Source organism: Macaca mulatta, chromosome 12, assembly GCF_049350105.2.
Source record: "Macaca mulatta isolate MMU2019108-1 chromosome 12, T2T-MMU8v2.0, whole genome shotgun sequence".
In the NCBI taxonomy this organism is placed as follows: Eukaryota; Metazoa; Chordata; class Mammalia; order Primates; family Cercopithecidae; genus Macaca; species Macaca mulatta.
The window spans coordinates 62,633,456-62,656,371 of NC_133417.1; the positions used below are offsets into that span (position 1 = coordinate 62,633,456).

Genomic DNA, 22,916 nt, shown 5'->3' on the forward strand with positions numbered 1-22,916 from the left:
TACTGTTTCTATATACCAATAACAAACTGGCTGAAAAAGAAATCAAGAAGGCAATCCCATTTACAATGCCTACCAAAAAAAAAAAAAACAAAAAACTAAGAATTAATTTAACCAATGAGGTAAAAAACCTCTACAAGAAAAACTACTGATGAAAAAAGTTGAAGAGGATACAAACAAATGGAAAGACATCCCATGCTCATGAACTGGAAAAATGAATATTGTTGAAATGACCATACTACCCAAAGCAGTCTACAGATTCAAAGCAAACTCTATCAAAATACAAGTGACATTCTATATAGAAACAGAGAAAACAATCCTAAAATTTGTATGAATCCACAAAAGACTCCAAATAGCCAAAGCAATACTGAGCAAAAAGAGCAAAGCTGGAAGCATCACACTACCTGACTTCAAAATATATTACATCAAACTATAGTAGTCAAAACAGCATGGTATTGGTATAAAAACAGACACATACTAACGGAACAGAATAGTGAAACCAGAAATAAATCCACATATTTTTCAACAAAGGCACCAAGAACATAATTTGGGGAAAGGATACCCTCTTCAATAAATGGTGCTGGGAAAATTGGATAGCTATATGCAGAAGAATGAAATCAGACTCCTATCTCCTACCACATAAGAAATCAACTCGGCCGGGCGTAGTGGCTCATGCCTGTAATCCCAGCACTTTGGGAGGTCAAGGTGGGCAGAGCACGAGGTCTGGAGTTCGAGACTAGCCTGGCCAACATGCTGAAACCCTGTCTCTACTAAAAATATTAAAAAATTAGCTGCGTGTGGTGGCACACACCTGTAATCCCAGCTACTCAGGAGGCTTGAACCCCAGAGGCAGAGGTTGCAATGAGCCGAGATGGTACCATTGCACTCCAGTCTGGGTGACAGAGCAAGATTCTGTCTCAAAAAAAAAAGAGAAAAAAAAAAATCAACTCAAAACCAATTAAAGACTTAAATTTAAGACCCCGAACTATAAAAATACTAGAAGAAAGCACAGGGGAAGCACTTGATGACACTGGTATAGGCAAAGATTTTATGGCTAAGACCTCTAAAGCACAGGCAACAAAAACAAAAATAGACAAATGAGATTAAACTTAAAAGCTTCTATACAACAAAGGAAACAATCAATAGAGCAAAAAGACAACCTGTAGAATGGGAGAAAATATCTACAAACTATTCATCTGACAGGAGGCTAACATCTAGAATATACAAGGAACTCAAACAACTCAACAACAACAACAAAAAATAATTTCATTAAAATACGAGCATTAACAGACATCTCTCAAAAGAAGTCATATAAATGACCACCTAGTACATGAAAAAATTCTCAACATCACTAATCATCAGAGAAATGCAAGTCAAAACTACAATGAGATATCATCTTACCCCAATTAGAATGACTACTATCAAAAAGACAAAAAATAACAAATGCTGGTGAGAATGCAGAGAAAAGTGAACTCTTATACACTGTTGGTGAGAATATAAACGAATAGGGTCATTATAGAAAACAGTATAGAGATTTCTCAAAAAACTAAAAATACAGCTACCATAAGATCCTGTAATCTCACTACTGGGTATTTATCCAAAGCAAAGGAAATCAGTATATCAAAGAGATATCTACATTTCCATATTTATTGCAACACTCTTCACAATATACAAGATATGGAATCAACCTAAGAGACCATCAATGGATGAACGGATAAAGAAAATGTGGTAAATATACATTAATAGAGTAGTATTCAGCCATCAAAAAAGAATGAAAGCCTGTCATTTGCAGCAGCATGGATGGAACTGGAGGTCATTATGTTAAATGAAATCAGTCAGATACAAGAAGACAAATACAGCCAGTTATCACTCATATATGGGAGCTAAAATGTTGATCTCATGGTAGTAGAGAGTAGAATGATAGTTACCAGAAGCTGAGAAGGTTGGGGAATACGGGTGAGGATGGCAGTGGGATGAAGAGACATTGGTTAATGGGTACAAACATAGAGGTGGATGGAAAAAATAGGTTCTAATGTTCAACAGCACAGTAGCATGACTATAGTTGACAATAATATACTATATATTTCAAACTAGCTAGAAGAGACTATTTGAATGTTCCCAACACAAAGATAAATGTTCAGGGTGATGTACAGCCTAAATCCCCTGATTTGAGCACTACGTATTACATACATTTATCAAAATATCACATGTACTCCATAAATGCAAGTATTATGTATCAATTTTTAAAATTTAAAAGAAAAGAAATATGAAACAAATCCAAAGAAAAACCAAGGAATGGCTGGTCTCTCCAGAAATACTGGTTTCAACCATCACTTACTGTGGTGTATTTCAAACATAAAAGTCATTACACTCCATCTACCAGCCATAAATCAAATATGAATGCCTATAACTTGACAAGTATGATTCAAAGAACAATGTGAACTTCAATAGTCCCTTCAGTCCTTTTAAAGGTAGCTGGATCAAGAGAGCTTGGATTAAGACAATATTAGATTAGATACCTACCATTGCTCACCATCCGCCTGGCTACTTCCCACAAAACAAGTCCAAAGGCCCAAATATCGACCCTCTTGTAAGAATCGAAACAATCCACCTGGATGGTTTCATCTAGAACTTCGGGGGCCATGTAGCGCTTAGTACCCACACGGGGATTGTTCCCCACATCAAGCTGATTGGTGCTCTGGGAATGCATGACTGCCAGGCCTGAAAGGAAGAAGATAACAATGTAATCAAACCACTTCCTTTCTCATAAGGGGCTGCTGAAGGATTTTAAACCAAACCCAATCAAAAGTGCCCTCTTGTGGATTCAGGGTCACTGTTGCATTACACTCAGAATAATCCCTAGAATGCCCTTTGTGATTATTTCTGGGGTGAGAGCAGAAAAGGGACTAAATGTCAGAAACATTCTGAGGCTATTAGGTTAATATATGAACCTCAAAGAGACACAGTTTTGGGTAAATGGTAGACCAATGCACTAAACCAACGTGGCCAGTGTTTGAAGTCCACAGGAAAACAGGTTCACATGTTAAATGTGAGCCTCTAAGTGGCTTAACAAGAAGCAAATTAAGCTCTCAAGCTCCACCACTGCTCTTACTAGTCTCCAAACACAAATTTCCAAGAGTGTGAGATAGAGCATTTAAAGTAATTTATCACTACATAAAGGGCAGATTGCTATAAGCACTGCTTTATTCCTAAAGGAAGAGCTGCTTATCTGAGCAATAATGCTGACCAAACCCACAAGCCTTTCTCTAGAATCATGGAAACAGACAGCATTTAACTGGACCTCAGTTGAAAGCACAACTCTGGTTAAATGAAAGGTTAAATGGCTTTCAAATGCTTTCTTAAACCATGACTCATTCCAGAATTCCTCAGTCAATTAGGGAGACAGGCTTTCTTCACTGGCCAGTGGGGAGACAGATACATGCATGCTGTATTTGTGGATGACTTTATGTTATTGATGCATACGCAGACTGACTGAAAATGATTCCTATAACATTTGTTGTAATGAAAAGTGCCAAACTGGAGCAAGCAGTCCCTGTAAACCACTGCAATGCAGATATCCCTTGGTGATCTCTCAAGCCGACTACAGAGAATGCTTCACCTTCCACTCCACGGCTTTGAATGTGCGGGATGACAATTTCATATAACATCAGGGAGCTAGCACACCTTATCTCATCCTTAATAATTAGCAAAGACACTGGCAATTGCATTAGACTAAAATAGACAGTGTTCCTCTTTCACCTATTTTTATAATCAACCCCAAGATTCTGTGGACACTGTGAACATTTCCCAAATCCTATGCAATAGTCCCCGCCTTATCCTTCAGTTACCCACAGTCAACTACAGTCCAAAAATAGGTGAGTACAGTACGATTAAGATGTTGGGAGAGACCATATTCACATAAATTTTATTATGGCATACTGCTATCATTGTTCCATTTTATTATGTTATTGTTGTTCATCTTTTACTGTACCTAATTTATAAATTAAACTATAGTAGGTATGTAACAGGAAAAAACATAGTATATATAGAATCTGGTACTATCCTGGGTTTCAGGAATCCACTGGGAGTATTGGAAGGTATTTCCCATGGAAAAGAGGGGACTACTGTATGCCCCTCCACCATTTCCAGAACCAAACAGTCAAAATATCAGAATATTTAAAAGGTGCAGGTTAAATAGAACATGGAGATATTCGGAAGATGGGAGAAGCTTCAAAGACCTTGTAGACATATTTTAAAGCCACCACAGCTAGGATCTCCAGGTGAGGCATAATTCCCCGTTCTTTGAGTGTATGTTGGACTATTGAATAGAATCTGGCAGAAGTGACAGTGCGTATCTTCACAATTAGAATATAAAAGACATTATAAAATTATAAAAGGCTTCCTGTTTGTCCCTCTCAGCTTACCATGCACCATGTTATGAAGACACTCAAGCAGCCCTGTGGAAAGGTCCCCCTGCAAGGAACTGAGACCTGCTGCCAACCATGGCTGTAAGTGTGTCGTCATGGAGTTGGAACCTCCAGCTCCGGTTGAGCATTCAGATGACTGCAACCTCCCTAAGACCCTGAGCCAGAACCACATTGCTAAGTCATTCCAAGATTCCTGACCCTGAAGGGACTGTGTGAGATAACAAATCTGTGTTGTTTTAAGCTGCTAAATGTTACAAGTAATTTCTTCTTACTAATAAGTGATTTTTACACTAAAGATGACAAAACAACCAGATGCAATTTGTAAACTTTGGCTGAGTTCTTCTTTGAAAAAACGGAAAATATCTGAAAATGAATATAAAATGATACTAGAGAGTTATCAATAATTTGTAGATATGATAAACTGATTATGAAGAAGATGCATTTTTAAGTATTTTGCAAGTCTGGGATAGCATAAAAATAGGGATGATTTTGAAGTATTGAGGGGTAAAGTGTTGTGATGCCTGTAACACTTTATTTTCAAATGGACTGGCAAAAATATACACACAGCCACAGATTGATAAAGCAAACATGGCAAAGTTTTAACAATTTTTGAATCTAGGTGTTTGGGATTTAAGTGATCATTATAACATTTGAATTTTTTAATAATAAAAAGTTAGAAAAATAGGCGAGGCACAGTGGCTCACATCTGTAATCTCAACATTTTGGGAGGCCAAGATGGGATTGTCACTTGAGCTTAGGTGTTCAAGATCAGCCCGAGCAACATAGTGAGACCTCATTTCTACTAAGAACGAAAAGTACTTAGCGAGGTGTTGTGGTGCACATCTGGAGTCCCAGCTATTTTGGAATGCTGAGGCAGGAAGATCGCTTAAACCCAGTAGATCGAGGCTGCAGTGACCTATGATCAGCCTGGGCAACAGAATAAGATCCTCTCTCAACCAATTAATCAATAGAATACTGACTTTTTTGCAGGATTAATCATAGAACACTATGTCTAATATGCGATCCTTAATTGCTAGGTATACACTGAAAAGTTATATACAAATCATGGTCTTATAAAAGTTGTTTCCTATACCGCATTGTTTACCATATCCTGAATAATAACTCCTTAACAGATTTGTATACAAACCCATATATCTAACTGGAAGGACAAGCCAAAAGAAATGTAGTTGAAGAATTAATTAGCTGGACTTACTGCAAAGTTCCCCTCAACTCCTTCCCTACCAAGTCCCATAAACCAAAACCAAGAGCCACCTCGATTTGTCCACCCTCCACAGACCACTGGATTATAACAGAAGCTCCGACTTGAATCCTTATTATTTACCAGACATTTATAATATTTCTGGGCCTTACCAGAGTCCTGTGACGTGAGCTTATTTTTTAGTTATATGAGTAATATACAATCACATTTTTTTTCTTTTTTTTTTTTTTTTTAGACGTAGTCTAGCTCTGTCGCCCATGCTGGAGTGCAATGGCACGACTTCAGCTCACTGCAACCTCTGTCTCCTGGGTTCAAGTAATTCTCCTGCCTCAGCCTCCCCAGTAGCTGGGATTCCAGGCACGCGCCACCACGCTCGACTACTTTTTTTTTCTTTTTTTTGTATTTTTAGTAGAGACGGGGTTTCACTATGTTCGCCAGGCTCATCTTGAACTCCTAACCTTTCAAGTGAAGTACAGGGCACAGTGTCAAACCCTGGAGTTCCTCTTGGCTAACTCCCAACCCCACCCGCCTTCGCCCTCACTGTCCCTGTCTCCCTGAGTGAAAGCAGTGTCAGTACTCGGGCCAGGTAAATAGATAAATAGACTTGCACAAATATACAGGGTTAGTAATTAAGAAAGCCAGAATTTAAACCCAAATCACCCTGGCTCTAAGAGCCATGGAATAAGCCATAAAAGTCCTCTACACCACAACTAAAAATGCCTGCAAAAAACTTTAGGACCATGCTCTTTCAATGCTTATCCTAAAATCTTTCTTCTCCTGCTTGGGAAACATTGTAATTTCTCAATGTAAAAGCAAAGACTTTAAAAGGATTCAAAGGAAGTAAATTTTCCTAACATGTCAAATCCCTTATGTTTAAAAACAAACAAAAATAAACGTTGTTATTTACATAATTAAAGCTATTTTTGTCTAAACCTTTATCAGTCTAACAATAATTGCAATAATATGAATATCATATAAACCATGTTTAATCAAGTAGAGGGCCCTGAATAGTTCACTGAATTGAATATAGTTATTACAATTCAGTTCTCATTAGTACAATTATTCAGTCAATATTCCAGGAATCCAGGAAGAACATGGTTTTATATAAAATGCCACTATACATGAAAATACTCTTATTTATAACGCAATTAAAACTACATTGAGTACTACTCTAACAACATAAGAATGAGCTATCCTAACAGGGAAAAGAGTGAATCCATTGGGGATTATTTTCCTATTTCTTAACTTGATTCTTTTGCCTGGGTTACAGAATGATTTTAGAGACCACTTTTAAGACAAACTAATTCTACAGAGTATTTATTGTGCACCTACTTTATGTGAAGGTTTGTGAAATCAGAATTCAAAAGTACTGGTTACTTCTGAGGTGGGGTGTGGCCGGGACTGACTAAATGAGAGTGAGGTAACTGTCACGAGTAATGGGAAACTCTGTATCTCAACAGGGATTTGGGTTTTACAACATTTGTCAAAACTCTCAGACAGTATTTAAAATTTGTGTATCTCACAGTATATAAATTTTACCTGAAAAAAGAAAAAGCAAATAATGCATTCTTGTCAACGATCTACTAGTGTACACACTGAAATCATCAGAAGAAAGAATTCCTTTGTCTGCAATTTACTTTGAATTCTATCAAAGGTTGAGTTGGACTGATGGATGGGGAGATGAATAGATTAATAAATACGTAATAATGCTTAAGGATAGTAAAATGTTAATGTGAGAATCTATGTGGTGGGTATAAAGGTGTTCATTGTAAATGTTCAACTTTTCTGCATGTTTGAAATTTTGCATAACATGTTGTGGGGGAGAGATGCAACTCAGCTAAACATGGAAACAAAAGTAAAACTGGTAATGAAAAAAATATTTTTAGAAATTTACCCAAATCTGCTATGCAACACTGTCCATTCTTCTTAACCAGAATATTTTTGCTCTTTAAATCTCGATGGGCAATGGCTGGTTTCCCTTGGGTACCAAATATCTCTATGTGCAAATGTGCAAGACCACTAGCTATGGACAGCACTATTCGAAGGCAGCTAACTGTATCCAGAGTAGTAAGCTGAAGATAGTCGTACAACGATCCCATTTCGTGATAATGTGTAATTAACCACAGCTGGGTACTGGAGTGTCTTGATGTCATATCTGAAGCAATGAAACCTGAAGAGACCAAGAACAAAATTAATACACATGAGAATTCCACATTATAACTTTAAGTATTTAGAAACAGCAACCTACACAGTAAATGTCATCTGTAACAAAAAGTAATTAAACTGACCAATTGCCCTAAGAGGGGGTTTACAGAAGCATCAACAGAGAAAAATAATAGCATTTATTCCTTAAAAGGGCACTGCTAATAGGAAAATTTCATATTCATTTCATTATAAGCAATATTTTAAAGAATATTTTACATTCCTTCAGATTCAGATAGCAATAATATCTTTGTGCTCACCCATAGTGCCAAGCCCTTCAGCATGTTGATATTTTAGGAACAGGCCATTCATCAACCATCCTAAAAGAACACCAAACCTAAAACCTGAGTACGGTATTCTAGTCCTGACTCTGCCTGTGATTTACTTGTGTAATACTGGGCAACTCAATTAGGCTCCCTAGACTATGTCTGCTCAGATGTAAAATAAAGGGGGTGAGTTTACATTAAACGATTGACTGATTCACAAAATAAAAAAGGAAACCAACCAAATATAATGAGCATTTATGATGCTCTCTGTCAGTCACACACAGAAAAACCAAGATGATAGTGTTTGTTGGCCGAAGACAGGTGTAAAAACGAAAACATTACAATAAAATGTGAAAAGTACTATAATATATATCTTCAAAAGGCAACGTGAGCCCAGAGCAGGAAATTATAGTAATTCAGACTAGATGTTACAATAGGCTTCCATTAGGAAGTAGCAACTCAACTGGTCTTGAAGTGAGAGACTGACAAATGTGGATGAAGAGGTTGGAGGAGATTTTTCTTTTTCTTTTGAGACGAAGTTTCACTCTTGTTGCCCAGGCTGGAGTGCAATGGCGTGATCTTGGCTCACTGCAACCTCCACCTCCTGGGTTCAAGCGATCCTCCTGCCTCAGCCTTCCGAGTAGCTGGGATTACAGAGGCCCGCCACCACACCTGGCTAATTTTTTATATTTTAAGTAGAGATGAAGTTTCCCCATTTTGGCCAGGCTGGTCTCAAACTCTTGACCTTCAGGTGATCCACCCGCCTTGGCCTCTCAAAGTGCTGGGATTACAGGCGTGAGCCATCGCTATCAGCCCGGACAAGATTTTTCTAGACATCTGGAGGGAACTTTTGAGCATGCAGAAGACTGTCTGGAAGTTAGGGGCACTTTCTAACTTATGAAATAAATTGTGACGTGTGCTTGCCTTTTCTGCTACAGAGGTGCCTTTCTAGGATTATTCTCACATATATGAACCACGCTGGTAGACAGTGAAGTTTGGGACTTAAAAAGAAGTGAGAAAAAAAAAATTTTAAGACGGATATGGCTTGAGGAAGAATTAAATGACTTATGAAAATGTAAGAGAAAATACATTAAAATGCTTTATACTTGCATAGTACTTTATATAAAATTTATGTCACTTTCACATATATTTTCTCATGAGATTTTTCTCAACAAGCTGGTAAGAAAGACATCATTATGCTCATTTTACAGATAATAAAGTTGCTGCTGGGAGATGCCAAGGATCACATAGCTATTTAAGTTGCTATCAACTCTGAATTTGGTGCTAGCTGTCCTGATACCTTGTATAGGAAGGTTCTGTGAGCCAAGAAAGGTCCCCTATTCGATCATCATCATCTTCATCATCAGCAACCACAACAGAAGCAGTTAATAATTATTGAGTACTATGTGCCTGGAATTTTATATGCAATCCTCCAAAAACCACACGAAGTAAGTAGATCACATCATTGATATTAGATTCCTGTAGGTCTGATTCTAGAACCCAGACTCTTACTGACTACGCCATACTGTCCCCAAACAAATGATTTCTACTCAGAGAAAAAATAATTTCACATTTTCGCCTGAGGGACATATGCAAAGCAAACTGAATAATATTTTAGCACCTTCACCCTCTACTTCTTTCTCTCTCTTCCTCTAAGCCTATTCCCATGGCCAGCCCTGAGTCTCCCACTCCTTGCCTACTCCCCAATCTGCTTTTTCCCCTTGAAGCTGCTTCTCTTGGAGCCCTTAGCTGGCCAAAATATGCATCAAAATGTGTTCTTGGACATTAGTTATTCTTAATAAAGAAAATGTTTCTGCTTTAACAGTTTATGAACCAAATAATACTAATCTTTAATGATTTTCTTAAAAAATACCCCCAACTCTAACAGCACCACTCAAAAGAAATTAAATTACTGTTATATATCTGTGTAGCCTATATACTGATTTCCTCCCCCAAGAAAAAGGAGCTTCTGATTAAATAAATAAATAATAAACAAATACATTTGTATTATCTCACCTTCAGTAAGCCCCTTAGGTCTTAGGGAAGAATTTTATCTGTCCCATTAATTATGCTCTAGACCATCAGGAAAAAAATACTTTTAAATAATCAGGTTTTTTTTTTAACTGTTTATCTCTTAAGCGTGAATTATATAACTTCGTTTGCTTCATGAGTCTAGATTACTTTTATGGAATGTTTGTGTTTTGAGTACAAAACTGTGGTTAAGAGTTAGGCTGCCTGGTGTAATTCCCACCTCCACTATTTCACCTCTCTCTATATACTGGTTACCTCAACATTTAAAACTGGGAAAATGAGAGTATCTATTCTCTTATGGTCATGGTGAAGATTCATAACAAAATGCACATAATGCACCCGTGGTTACCGCGTAGTAATGATCCATTACATGTTTGTTGTCACGACTGTTGCTATTCTTGTTACACAGACATTTAACGGCAACACAAGGCAGTGTGTGGTAAGAGTTAGAACAGAGGTACAAAGTGAGGGAATGCAGAAAAGCACAATTAATTCCACAGAGCAAAACTAAAGGGGGCCAAGAGGTTTTGACGGAGGAAGGAATGGTTGGAGGATGTGAAAGGGATAGTGAGTGATCAAGAGCGACCTGAGGAAGGACAATGAGACCTAAATGTTTGCGGCAAGCTCAAAGAACGGTCAGTATTCGTAGTAACAGAATGGGGTATACTTGTAAAGGATGGTTAAGTGATTCCTTGGAGCCCCAAACCAGGGAGTCTTGAATACCAGTCACAAGTGTTGCAGGAAATGTGGGAGCCACCAAAGACACTGAACAGAATTATCTCTGCTCCCCAATGGAAGACAACTCCAAGTGGAGAGATGAATTGGAAAGGGAAAGCTGACAGCTGAGGTGAGGAGGATTAAGTGATGACTAGGACCCGATGGGTAAGCAAAAGTGAGAAATCAACTACAGAAACTGAAACAATTTTGAGATGGAACATCACCACCACACCACGGAAGCAAAGCTTTGAAGCTTTGGACAACTGTCAAATCATTATTTGCAGACAACTTGACTCATTTAAATACTAAATTGGCAGTGCTAAAATAGAAATAAATTTTGGCAATGGCCTTCCTATGAGCCAGACCTAATCCAATAGCCATAAGGTGGCCAACACTATTCTATACAGAGTTAAATTCTATATAAACTTTATATCCACTATTGAAGAAGCACTCCAGGCAGCATTCACCATACATGTATCAGTATAAACACATTTGGAGAAACTTTTCAAAAATATAGAAGTCAATGGGCCTAAGGAGTGTGCTCACCCTTTATACTGCCATAGCAGTATTTCAACGGGCACTTTACATATTTCACAAATGTTGCTAAGCTTTAGTTTCTAAATTAAAATGTATCCTGAATCCCTCTGCAAATCTGGGTTTTAAAAATGATGCCTAGTTTGAGGGAATGTGCATTTAATTACGATATCCCTGGGAGCTGTGAATCTCTAGGAAATAGTCCAAAGATCTTTCTTAGTTTGATTCAAGTAATAAATATTCAAAAAGGGTGGGGTAAGTAGAACAACCAATGAGCCTTGAAGTGAACAATATGGGGCAAATTTTTGTTATTTAAATAACAATCTGCAGATGTAGGAATAAGAATTAGCACTGGTGGATTTCCTTTTCATCATCCAGAGAGTCTTAAACTTATTTGCAGATTTAAATAAGAAATTGGTGTTTGAGAAAATTAAATAGCATATAAATGCTAAGGATCCCTATATTGCTTTTTAGGAGACACTCTCAAATTCACATTCACCAAAACGGAGAGAGCAAAGGCGGACAATTATTTCTCCCTAGATACAATTAACGAGGGGGTTATCCTTGTACTTACCTAAGATATTTTCATGCCTCAGCATCACAGTGTTGTACAATTCCGTTTCCCTGAACCATGACTTCTCATCTCGGGAGGAGAATATCTTCACGGCAACATTCTCCCCTTGCCAGCTGCCCCTCCACACCTCACCATACCTGCCTTTCCCTATGGAAAACAAAACATAGGTGACACAGAACAGTAGGCATTTTGGAGGTGGCCAGCCCATCATTAAGAATAAGCCAATTAATTTAGTGCCTGTAACTCTTAATCCCTCCCATTGCTTACTGGAGAAACTCAGCTTGGGAATATAAATATCACAACCTTTACTTTTTAGTTTTTTTTTTTTTTTTGGCCTATAAAGACATACAAAAATAAGGTGGAAGCTGCCCCTCTCATCTACCATATTGTGATAACAAACTGCCTTCTGTATCTGCATTGTATAATTAGCTGCTAATTACTCAGTTTACATTTAAACTCCTCTGTTGAAAGGTATAAAATGCATATGACTTTTAAAACACTTGAAAGTAAAACTTATGAAATGGTACAGACTATTAAATTTCAATTGTGTTCTGAAAGCCAAAAAAGTACACATCAGTAAACTGAATTCCTTCCTTGGTTCCTTCCCTTCACACAGGATCAACATAGGCACTGTCCAAATTGGTGAATTTAGATATGCATTTTTTCCACAAAGGAGAACAATTAAGTTTAAAATGTGTGTTCAAAGGATTAAAAAACAAAAACAAACCAAAACACAATGTTGTGTAGGAGATCGACAAGCAGCCACTGCCATCCATAAAGATTTCTTGGCGGAAGATGTATTTCAAAAAAGAGGATTTGCAAAGTCTTAAATACATAATCCCAGAACAGTTCTGACTTCTTCTGATACTGGTCATGGGTATTTGTTTGTCAGACAGCTCCTGTGATGCTACAAATGGGCTACACTGAAAAGGCTACTTGGAGAATACATTTTGGAAAACGTGGCAACTCTACTTATGATCTAATCTGTTTGGTGCACAGCCCCCTCTTGCAGCAGCAACACACTTGTCAGCTTGTCAGCTACATGCTCCCTCTTCCATTCTTCTCTTTAATTATAGGTAGGGGTGATCAGGGAGGTTGGAGGAGGAGGTAATTACCACAAGACTATGAGGATCAACAAGGGGTATAATCAGCCTAGATAACAAGGCAAGAGATATAACTTGGAGGGCAGTGGGGCTTTCTACCCAGGCAAGTGGCTGCTGGAATCACACAGCTTCTAATAAGCAGCTGCAGCACCACCTGCATATACAGGAATACAGTTATTTGCCAGAACACTAAGCCACTGAAAACCCAAACATGGAGAGAGAAGCAGGTCTGTCCAGGAGACACACCTGAATCATAATCACAACCACTAAATCTAGATTACCTGACAAGAAAATAATGTCCCTATTAAATACCAACAACTAACCCAAAAGGATGTTGAATGTGGCTAACAAGTGCTCACTGTGGAACACTGTTGGGTCACACAAATATAATTTAGTACAGGATTCCTTTTAATAAAGTCATAGCAATTTGCCCAGCATTTACAGCTCAAGATGAGGGCTAGTGCTAAGATACTACCAATACTGGCTGCCAGAAAATGATATGCTAACCTTTTCCTGTCTTTGGTTCTATTTTGTATCCTTATTTTCCCTTTGTCCTCATTCTGACATTAGGGATGACAGCAAAATATCCCAGGGAATTGTGGACATAAAATTACCTCCCATCCTTTTTTTGGTTGATGTTTTCAAGAAAACAGGAGATGAATGTCGAGGTAGGTAAATTAAAACAGAAATATTTTTCAATGGTTTTCAAATGCTTTTAAGTTGTTAAATGCTTTTTGCAAACTCATCATTATGCAGAAGCCCCTAAAACAAAAGCAGAGCTGCCCCAAAACCCTGGCCATGGAGCCCCACAAAAAGGCTCCCTTAAGGCACCTGAAAGTTGTAGTTTCACTGATCATCATCCAGAAATGACTCCCCTACCCCAACTTCCCATGTTTTTGAACCAAAAATAATATACCATCCATGCAGTTCATCACGTATATTTTTACTAAAAGCTGTACTGCATGAACACACTAACTACAAGCTAATGAAGGCACTGCTTTTATTAAAGTCTTTAGTCCTAACCCAAGAGAATGCAACAATGATATTTATACTGTTTCAAAAAAAATGCTGAGGAGTATCTATAGAACCAGAAACTACATATTTTAAAGGTGCATTACTCTTTTGCCATTTGGACTCTGGAGCCAATCTCTGAAGACTAATCTTGCGATAGCTTGCATGGAATAGTAGACAGGGGAGATGAGGCAGGGAAACGTACCCCCTCAATGTCTTCCCACCACTATCCAGATAATTTTGTTCATAATCAAGTAAGATACTAGTTGTACAAGAGGACAACTCTGGTTGAAATTAATGAGCTCATTTGGGGCTTTTCCATCTTTATTTTCTCTGCTCACAATCTGCCGTAGAGGAGAAGCAAGAAGTGGGAAACAGTGACAATAGCTATAGACCTAGAGAAAGGACGAATAAGCTCCTCTGGTTACTCCTGTGCCTTAGGGTGGTAGCCACTGCTCTTCCTACCTCTGCCTTTCTCCCTTTCTACTACTCAGATTGGGGGTGTCCCTCTTTCCAAGAAAACAAGAAGAAAATCTGGAGAACAGCAGCCAAGTGATGGGGGCAGCTTAGAGGTCACCTCCCAAAAGCAAAAGATGCAATGGCAGGAACTGCCAAATCCAGCCCTCGGAAACCATGAGCACTAGGAAGAGGGTGTGGAGACGTTGCCAACCCATGATTGCTACGGCAGCCATCCCTGAAAGCCGTCTAAAAGAGAAAGTTAGGGAAATGATTATGGAACTTGCAAATACCTGCCACATAAAAGCAAAGCTAACAAAAATCAGGAAATTGGTACTTTGTACCATCTTCCTAGAGAGCCAATCAGCAGCATATAAAATAAGCTATTAAAAAAATTTACAAATTTTGACCCAGGAACCCCCAATTCCTGGGAATTTTTTTCTGAGAACTCAAAAGAAAGAAGTAATGTGTGCAAAATCTTTTTCAAGCAGTATAGTTATAGTGACACTGTCATTTCATGGACTGCTACATAATCTTCAAAAGTATTTGTGATGTGTACAAACACATGAAATGTTCATGAGCTTAAAACTGAAAAAAGGGACATAAATTATATGTACAACATGATTATGTCCACATACAAATATGTTCATGTATAGGGAAAATGTGAGAGGTCATGGAGAAATGTATATAGCTCATATTTAAATAAAGGAGTTATAAAGATCCCTTTGCTAGAATTGGTTTCATTAATTATTTTCATTAATTATTCCCATCAAAAAGAAGAAAAGAATGAGAGGAATTAAAGAATTTCAATAAACAAGTTTATTGTCCAAAAGCCTACTTACTTCAGATTATCCAATACCTATGGTAAGGAGCAACCATATCAATTCATTTCTTAGGCATTCTCTCACCATCCCAAAGGGTCCACTTACAATTGAAAGCTTTTGACGAGGTGTTCTGTGTACTCATTAGTGATGGACTCCTTTGATAAGAGCTTAAACAAGTTCAGGTGCTCCAACATGAGTCATACAGAATAGAGACCACATCTCATAAGTTTAATAAGGAAACAACTGGTAACAAAAAGCAGATTTTCCAAGTTCCATCTTTTACTTCAAAAACACAACTCACACTGCATATTACCCACAAAGAAAGGAAAAAAAAGATTTACCGACACACTCCAACAGTGTAATCTGGCGAGCCACTGTTCTTTGTACCAGAAAAGGAAGACCAGAGCCACTTCCTGATGTACACGAATGATCCAATAAATCCTGTGGTTTAAGACAAGGGGGAAAAGAAACAATTGACCAATATAGCTCCCACTTTGGAACATTAGCATGCATGACATTGTAACTCACATGAAGGGCAGCAATCCAGGACACATGGCCTGTTAGTGTGCATGTAAAGCTCCTCTGGAAGAAGGAAGAAGGACTGGTTTTATTTCTTTTTTTTTTTTTCTGAGACGGAGTTTCACTCTTGTTGCCCAGGCTAGAGTGCAAAGGTACGATCTCAGCTCACTGCAATCTCCACCTCCCAGGTTCAAGTTATTCTCCTGCCTCAGCCTCCCGAGTAGCTGGGATTACAGGCATGTGCCACAACGCCCGGCTAATTTTGTATTTTTAGTAGAGACGGCATTACTCCATGTTGGTCAGGCTGGTCTTGAACTCCTGACCTCAGGTGATCTGCCTGCCTTGGCCTCCCAAAGTGCTGGGATTAAAGGCATGAGCCACCGCACCTGGCCAGGACTGGTTTTATTTCTTCGGAATACTAGAAGCTAGCACTTCACCTAATATATGATAGGTTTTCCCAAAGGATAAGTAGTCCTTTCTTATATGCAGAGTTTCCAAATAAAATATATAATGAAAGAAGCTGAGCAGACAAAGTTGAAGGTGTAAATCAGAAAGCCCAAGAAGCAGAGATGAGCACAAGAGAAGCAGTAGAGAGAATAGCAGGTGGAAAAGAGGGGGGGACATCCCTTCGACTTCAAGAACTGGGTATAATTTACCATATTCTGCTATTCTCACTAAGTATCTGTCAAATGATTCACTTTAGTTGCCATACCAACTAAGGAACTCTAATTAGGAACAAACAAACTAGGAATAAGGAACAAACAACTCTAATGTGATTTGTAACGAAAAGACTCCAATGACCATGTGGATCATTAAATTGGTAAGCTCAGGCAGCAATGGGCTGCCTGGTTGGAGGTTTCCTTTTAGGTAGGTGAGGAGCAAAACTATATTAACACTTACTTGTCATTTCTTAATGTGAATCACTCACAAATCAGAGAAGAAAACAAATAAAGCTTTCATTGAGAACATAAAACCAGTGCCCCAAGTTAATGTCTACAAATGAAGGTGTTGGCAAAAAGATTCCCAGTTAGTTCATTGATAAAGTTTTCCTTCTTACTCTCAACATAAGCCAAGAAGCAGGTATCAGGCACAGGTTATTTGTAATAAACAATATTGTGCCGATGGGTGATAAAGGTAGGGTTGCAGTAATATTGAGTTAATATTTCCCAAAGCTCATCCTTTCCCAAACATTTTGGCTGGCCTACTAAAGCAATACATTGATTTGTATGAATTTCATCTTCTTTCACTTCCTCTGAGCACCACTGTGAAGTACTGTTGATCGGCAAAATTACCAAAAGCTGAACATCCAACGGAAGAAATTTAGAACCCTTAAAAACCACAAAAGGGATAATCAACAAGAAAATGAGTGTAGATGAAGCAGAGTTTCATATCTCCCTAACCATTTTCTCTCTTGCGGTTCTTTTTTCTCCTTATTCATTCATTCTTTTTTGAGAAGAATAATTCTGAAAATTAAACTAATGTGTTATTTTTTTCATAATGTATGATCCTGCTTCTAAACCCTGTTCATAGACCTAAGGAAGGAAAAATAAATAATCAACCCAAGACTAACAAACATATATCTCAACTCTCAGATGCCAAGCCTTCTTTTTGTTCTTTTCTTTAATTCAAGACAGAGTCTCACTATATTGCCCAGGCTGGTCTCGAACCCCTGGTCTCAAGTGATCTTCCCCCTTGGCCTCCCAAAGTGCTGGAACTACAGGCGTGAGTCACCATGCATGGCCAAGGCTCGTTTTTCAATGTAGATGTGCAGCTTAGTAAAGGTATGCTTTGTTGAAACATGCAAATGAGCATATTGCTTAAATAAGCAAGTATGTAGACCAATAATCACAACTTGTTTGCAATAGTGTTCTTTACTGTGTTATGATATCGTGATACACTGTCACATGACATGGTTGAGTTTAAAGGACTATTTTGGCATATGCTCCATTCCTCTCTCAAAATTCTAAAAGCTATTTAAACAGTAATTTATACCAGATATTCCTATTATTGCCCTTGGTAATTAGTTATGTTAGCAGCTCTGAGGAATGAAGTTCTAACTAACCTATTTTAGAATCTTGCTTTGCTAAAGCTTTGTCAGGATTCATCCTCACATCTTCTTGCTACTAACTCAATAAACTCATTTAATTTCCCTTAAAGCTTGAAATAGACTTCTAAGTATATAGCTAACAAAAAAAATTGTATTTCTCTACTTTTTGAAATGAAATGTCCTTATACTGCATTCTCTTTCCCCAGTTCCACTGTGCCACAGTTTAAACAGTAGGTAAATGGAAGCTACAGAAGGTTACTTCCCCCTTTTACATACCAAAAAGTGGCCCAGTGATGGGGCAGGTGGTAGAATGGGATGTTTCCCAGCCCATATCAGGCACTACCAAATGTTTGTGACAACCTGCCAAAGGTGGGTCCTGCAATTGTCCAGGTGTAGCATCTGTGCTACCCAGATGGCCAATGGTGAGGGGAAGTCTTCTCCAGTATAAGGGGAGCTGCAGGGCAAGTATAACTGCCGAACTGTCAGACACTTTGAAGCTTGTTGTCTAGCAGAACAAGACTTATTGCAAAATGATTTTAAATACGCATGGGCAATGGCATTAAGTAACACTGAATCACATTAGAAAGTTATTACTTTGATTGCCTTTCAATTCATCAGATTGTGACAAGGAGAGAGTCTCGAATTGGTATTGGCATGTCTCTTGCACTCTCTTAACACCCACAAATCTCAAATTTTTTCAAAGTACGCATCAGACTCAGCATAATATCCATATAGAATGCTATTATTTTTTCTTTTGCACTTTATGATAACCTTCTGTTTAGAGCAAGTGATACCCTTTCCCCACTTAAAGTTCAAAGCGTCTTTAAAATGAACACTTGGTAAGCAATTTTAAAAGGTAAATAAAAGGAAACAGTCACTTTTTAATGTGATTTTATCATTTAAAAATATGCAAAAGAATAATTTTTTAATGTATAAATACAATGGTTTCTAACACTGTGCAGTGCAATGAGTAAGTCACTAGCCACACATTGCCATGAGCAAGGAAACTGTGGTTGGTGTGAATTGATATATGCTATAGGTGTAAAATACACACAAGATTTTGAAAACTTACTTCAAAAGCAGAAAGAATGTAAAATTTACATTAATAATTTTTAATTACACATTGAAATGACAAAAATGGTATATATTTGGTTGAATATCTGTTAAAATTAATTCTACTTTTAAGAAACTTTTTGGGTTTTTTCATTTGTTTTTAAGGTGGCTATTTGAAAATTTTAAATTACATAGGTGATGCACATGCTTCTATTGGACAACACCGGTTTAACCAAATGACTGCACTCCACAAGGGGGCACCACAGGAGCATACAAAATTTAAAAGCTGCTTTTTTTGGATGTCAAGTTTTTAAGCCTTAAATTACAGGGTGTTGAAATAATCTAGAAAGGAAATTAATTTTTAATATTAAGCAAAAGGTGCCTTTTTCAAAGAGCACTTTTATGGCTAAAAATAGAGTACCTGAAGACCACAAATTCCAACCCTCCAAAATTGTAGGCAACCATTCTTTTTTGCTTTACTCCTCAGAGAAAAGTAACTAACTACCAACACTACTAAAATAAATCCCATCCCTTATTTAAATGTCTGTCTAAAATGGCTGTTATGATACGGGAAGACTACACAGGTGCCAGCAGGTGCTTGTTTAGGACATAAGTAACCAACAGCATGTGTGTACACTGTTCAGTCACTCATTACTGGTTAGTGTTTCATGCTCGAAATAAGAACATGTCTCCAGACATCTTCCTTATGCTTGGGATTCCCTGTGGGGTCATGACTTACTGCTAAAGTGCTGTCTCCAACATTGGTGGTGATGAGCCCTTCAATGGTACCATACTCCACATCTCTGGGATTGAGGCGTTCTTGGTTGCGCCTTTTAAATTTTCGGAGAGCAACTCCCAGCAGGCAGGCTAAAAGACATACTGCGAACACTACAGAGAGAATAATGAGGCCGACCTCCAAGTGGAAATTCTGTGTTCCAGGGAAGGATTTTCCTGGAGTTGTGGGGGAAAAGGGGAATTGGTTGTAAGGATCACTGCTTACTTATTATTAACATAACCGATATCCTAACAAGTGGCTCCTGATTCTGACCACACAGTCTCACAACTCACGAAGTATTAAAACTAAAACACTTCCTAATACCTGGCCAATGGCCCAGACATTTTAACCATCATTCAATTAGACACAACTAGAACTTGAAAAAAATTCCACTGAGAATCAATTGTATTAATGCATGAATGTGAGAGTGCTTTTAAAATATAAAGTACTGTACAAATCTTTGACATTACTCTTATTAACTTGGATTCGGTATGTTTCACCATCAAGCCCTTACAGATACTGTACTATCCTTAAGAGAAAGGGCTACCTGAGCTAAAACCAAATTACCCATCTGTGGTCTCTGTCTTTCACATATCCTGGGTGTCTACTACTGATTTCTCATTCATTTTTTCAACATCACAATTTCTGCCTAGGAACCCACTCAATCCTCTCATTGTTTACTCACTTATTCAGACATTCATCACTGATTCACTCCCTTGGTTCAGACCTCTTCATTACATTATGTCATCAGGTCCTGTTCTTCCCTACACAGGCCTTACCCATTTCCATATTACTGGTCTCTTCAGCCATCCAATCACAAGCCTAACTTCCCTTACATATTTATTTAACTTTCCAAGACCAACTAATCAACAGCTTGACATATATCATACTCCACGGCATATGTCATTCATATGAGAAAGTGTAAAACTAACAAAATGCAACATGGAACTATAAATACTGTGGCCACCCTAATCAGATTAGAATGTCCTTAAACTTAAAAAAAAAAAAAAATCTTCTATTAAAACTCAAGGTCTAGCAGAGTAATCTGCAGATGAGAAACTTCACACTGTTGGTATAATTTTTGTATGAATTCAGACATTTGTTCATGTCTATTCACCCAATTAATAAAAATTTAACTCACAAAATGTAACAGTAAATTTTATTCCATCAAGAACCTTTTAGTTTTAACCATGTAAATACCTGATCTCTTTTAAAACCCTCTTTGATTATTCAGTCCTATTTGCTTGTCAGAATTTAACCTTTTCCATATGCCTTCAAGTCATCACCATAACTTCAAAATTACTAGAACATGATCTTGCATCAGCTTTTTTGTTCTTCTGCCTCCTTCCTTGCTGGCTGACATTTCTAGTTTTGGATGCTCCTTGTTACCTCTCCTCCACTTTTTGGTTTCTTTCTTTTTTCTGAGTACAAAATTAAATAACTAAACCTATTAAAAATGTACTATATGGTAAGAGAATAAATTTGGCTTAGAATGAGTCTACATTAATGTTTGCAGAGACTTTAAGATTGCAATTTAGGGCTCATTTAATAGGGAAACAGTTTCAGAGGTGGACTGGTTTTCTTAGCATATGCAATCTGTACTGGTGGTAGAGAGAAGATTCCACATAAACTACAGGGTTTGTGTGAAATCTCATCCTGCTTCAAGTTTCAGTGATAGGGTCACTGGGCATCAGATATGGGAGAACAGATCAGTGAGCCTTCTTTTGTCTCCTTCCTGATAAAACAGTAAAGGCATTCCACTCAGTCATCAGTCCGTTCCGTTTTCCTCCCTACACACTTGACATAGAGATGAGTATTTACTAACAGAATTGTTTCAGAAATTATGAATGACATCAGAGGTCAGTAACCTAAAAAGGTACTGGGAGCTGTTCACCTGAGTCACAGCAACCAAGAGAGAGCTAACTGGTCAGCCAAGCTGTCCCCAAGATGGACATCATCTTGCTTACATTCCCCCAAAAGGCCCATCCTTCTTTTGGATGCCAAAAGGCTGGTCCTTTCTCTTCTTTACCCAGGGCTACCTTCCTTTTAGCTCTTTGCCTCTGATTCAAAATGTAGGTGGAATGCATCATAGCTACTTAGATCTTTAACCCACACAGACTCAGGACAACACTAACAAAACCCCTTGATCTAGAAATAGAAAAGTCTATGGGAACCTTTAGTGGGCAGCTGGGCCGTGATGTTCCTGTTACACCAGTCCCCTTGGCAGCACTCCACGGCTTGGCCAGGGGACGGCGGGGTCTTACAGGTCATCTTTCCCTGCTCATAAACCTGGAAGCAGCCTTTCTGGTAGACGTGGAAGCCATCGTTGATGCTCAGTGAGGAAAAGCACTGCTGGCCTTCACAGTGGTCCTCATTACCGCAGGAGAGACCTTCACACACACACATGTAGAGTTTGGGGTTGACCTTGGGCTTCTCATCTGCAAGGGAGAGAAAGGAAGGGAAAAAAAAAAAAGAATTACTGTATGAGTTTCGCCTTCATTGAGGGAATGACCATTCCAAACACTTCTATTGAACAGAAAGTCAAGTTAAGCATCACCATCAACCATGAGGTCCACATTCTGTGATCTTGTCACCTAACCAACCAACAAATAATAATTGCCTCTCAACATAGCGATTCATTTATATAAGCTGTGCACCCTCTTAGATCATATTAGGGCAAAGACCGGCTATCATCTGTCCACAGACTTCTGAAAATGAGCCTCTCCCCTGTGGTGTTCATATAACCTTCATCTCGATTGGCTCTCAGATCCCAGTTATTGCATCAAAATAAAATGTTTTACTGGAACATAATGTTTATCACTTCTATTCTATTCAAAAAAAAAACCACTCCTAAATACATGGCAGCTATTAATACCAATTCTTGCTAGCTCTGTACAAATCCCCATCAACTAGTAAAACAAGGAATGCTGACATTCTTGCAGCTACATGCAGAAATATACCACAAACTGAGTATCCCTTACTCAAAATGTTTGGGACCAGAAACGTTTCAAATTTAAAAATGTTCTGGATTGGGGAATAGTTGCATCTATCCCGGCTGAGCATCTCAAATCCAAAAATCCAAAATTCAAAATGCTTCAATGAGCATTCTATTGAGCATTGGGTCAATGCTCAAAAAGGTCTGGATTCTGGAGCAGTTCAAA

The 22,916-nt window shown here is 38.2% G+C and overlaps 1 protein-coding gene across 14 annotated transcripts in view; it reads right to left on the bottom strand.

The window, feature by feature from the left end:
* The window catches only part of ACVR1 (activin A receptor type 1), a 140,916-nt gene that overhangs the window by 23,337 nt on the left and 94,663 nt on the right, over nucleotides 1–22,916 (bottom strand). For all 14 annotated transcript variants that reach the window (XM_077956171.1, XM_015110144.3, XM_015110146.3 and 11 more), the window contains 6 exon segments: nucleotides 21,930–22,193; nucleotides 19,720–19,931; nucleotides 15,703–15,802; nucleotides 11,968–12,114; nucleotides 7,538–7,813; nucleotides 2,521–2,718 (listed from right to left, as the gene is read on the bottom strand). In XM_077956171.1, the coding sequence (XP_077812297.1) occupies nucleotides 2,521–2,718; nucleotides 7,538–7,813; nucleotides 11,968–12,114; nucleotides 15,703–15,802; nucleotides 19,720–19,931; nucleotides 21,930–22,193 (1,197 nt within the window).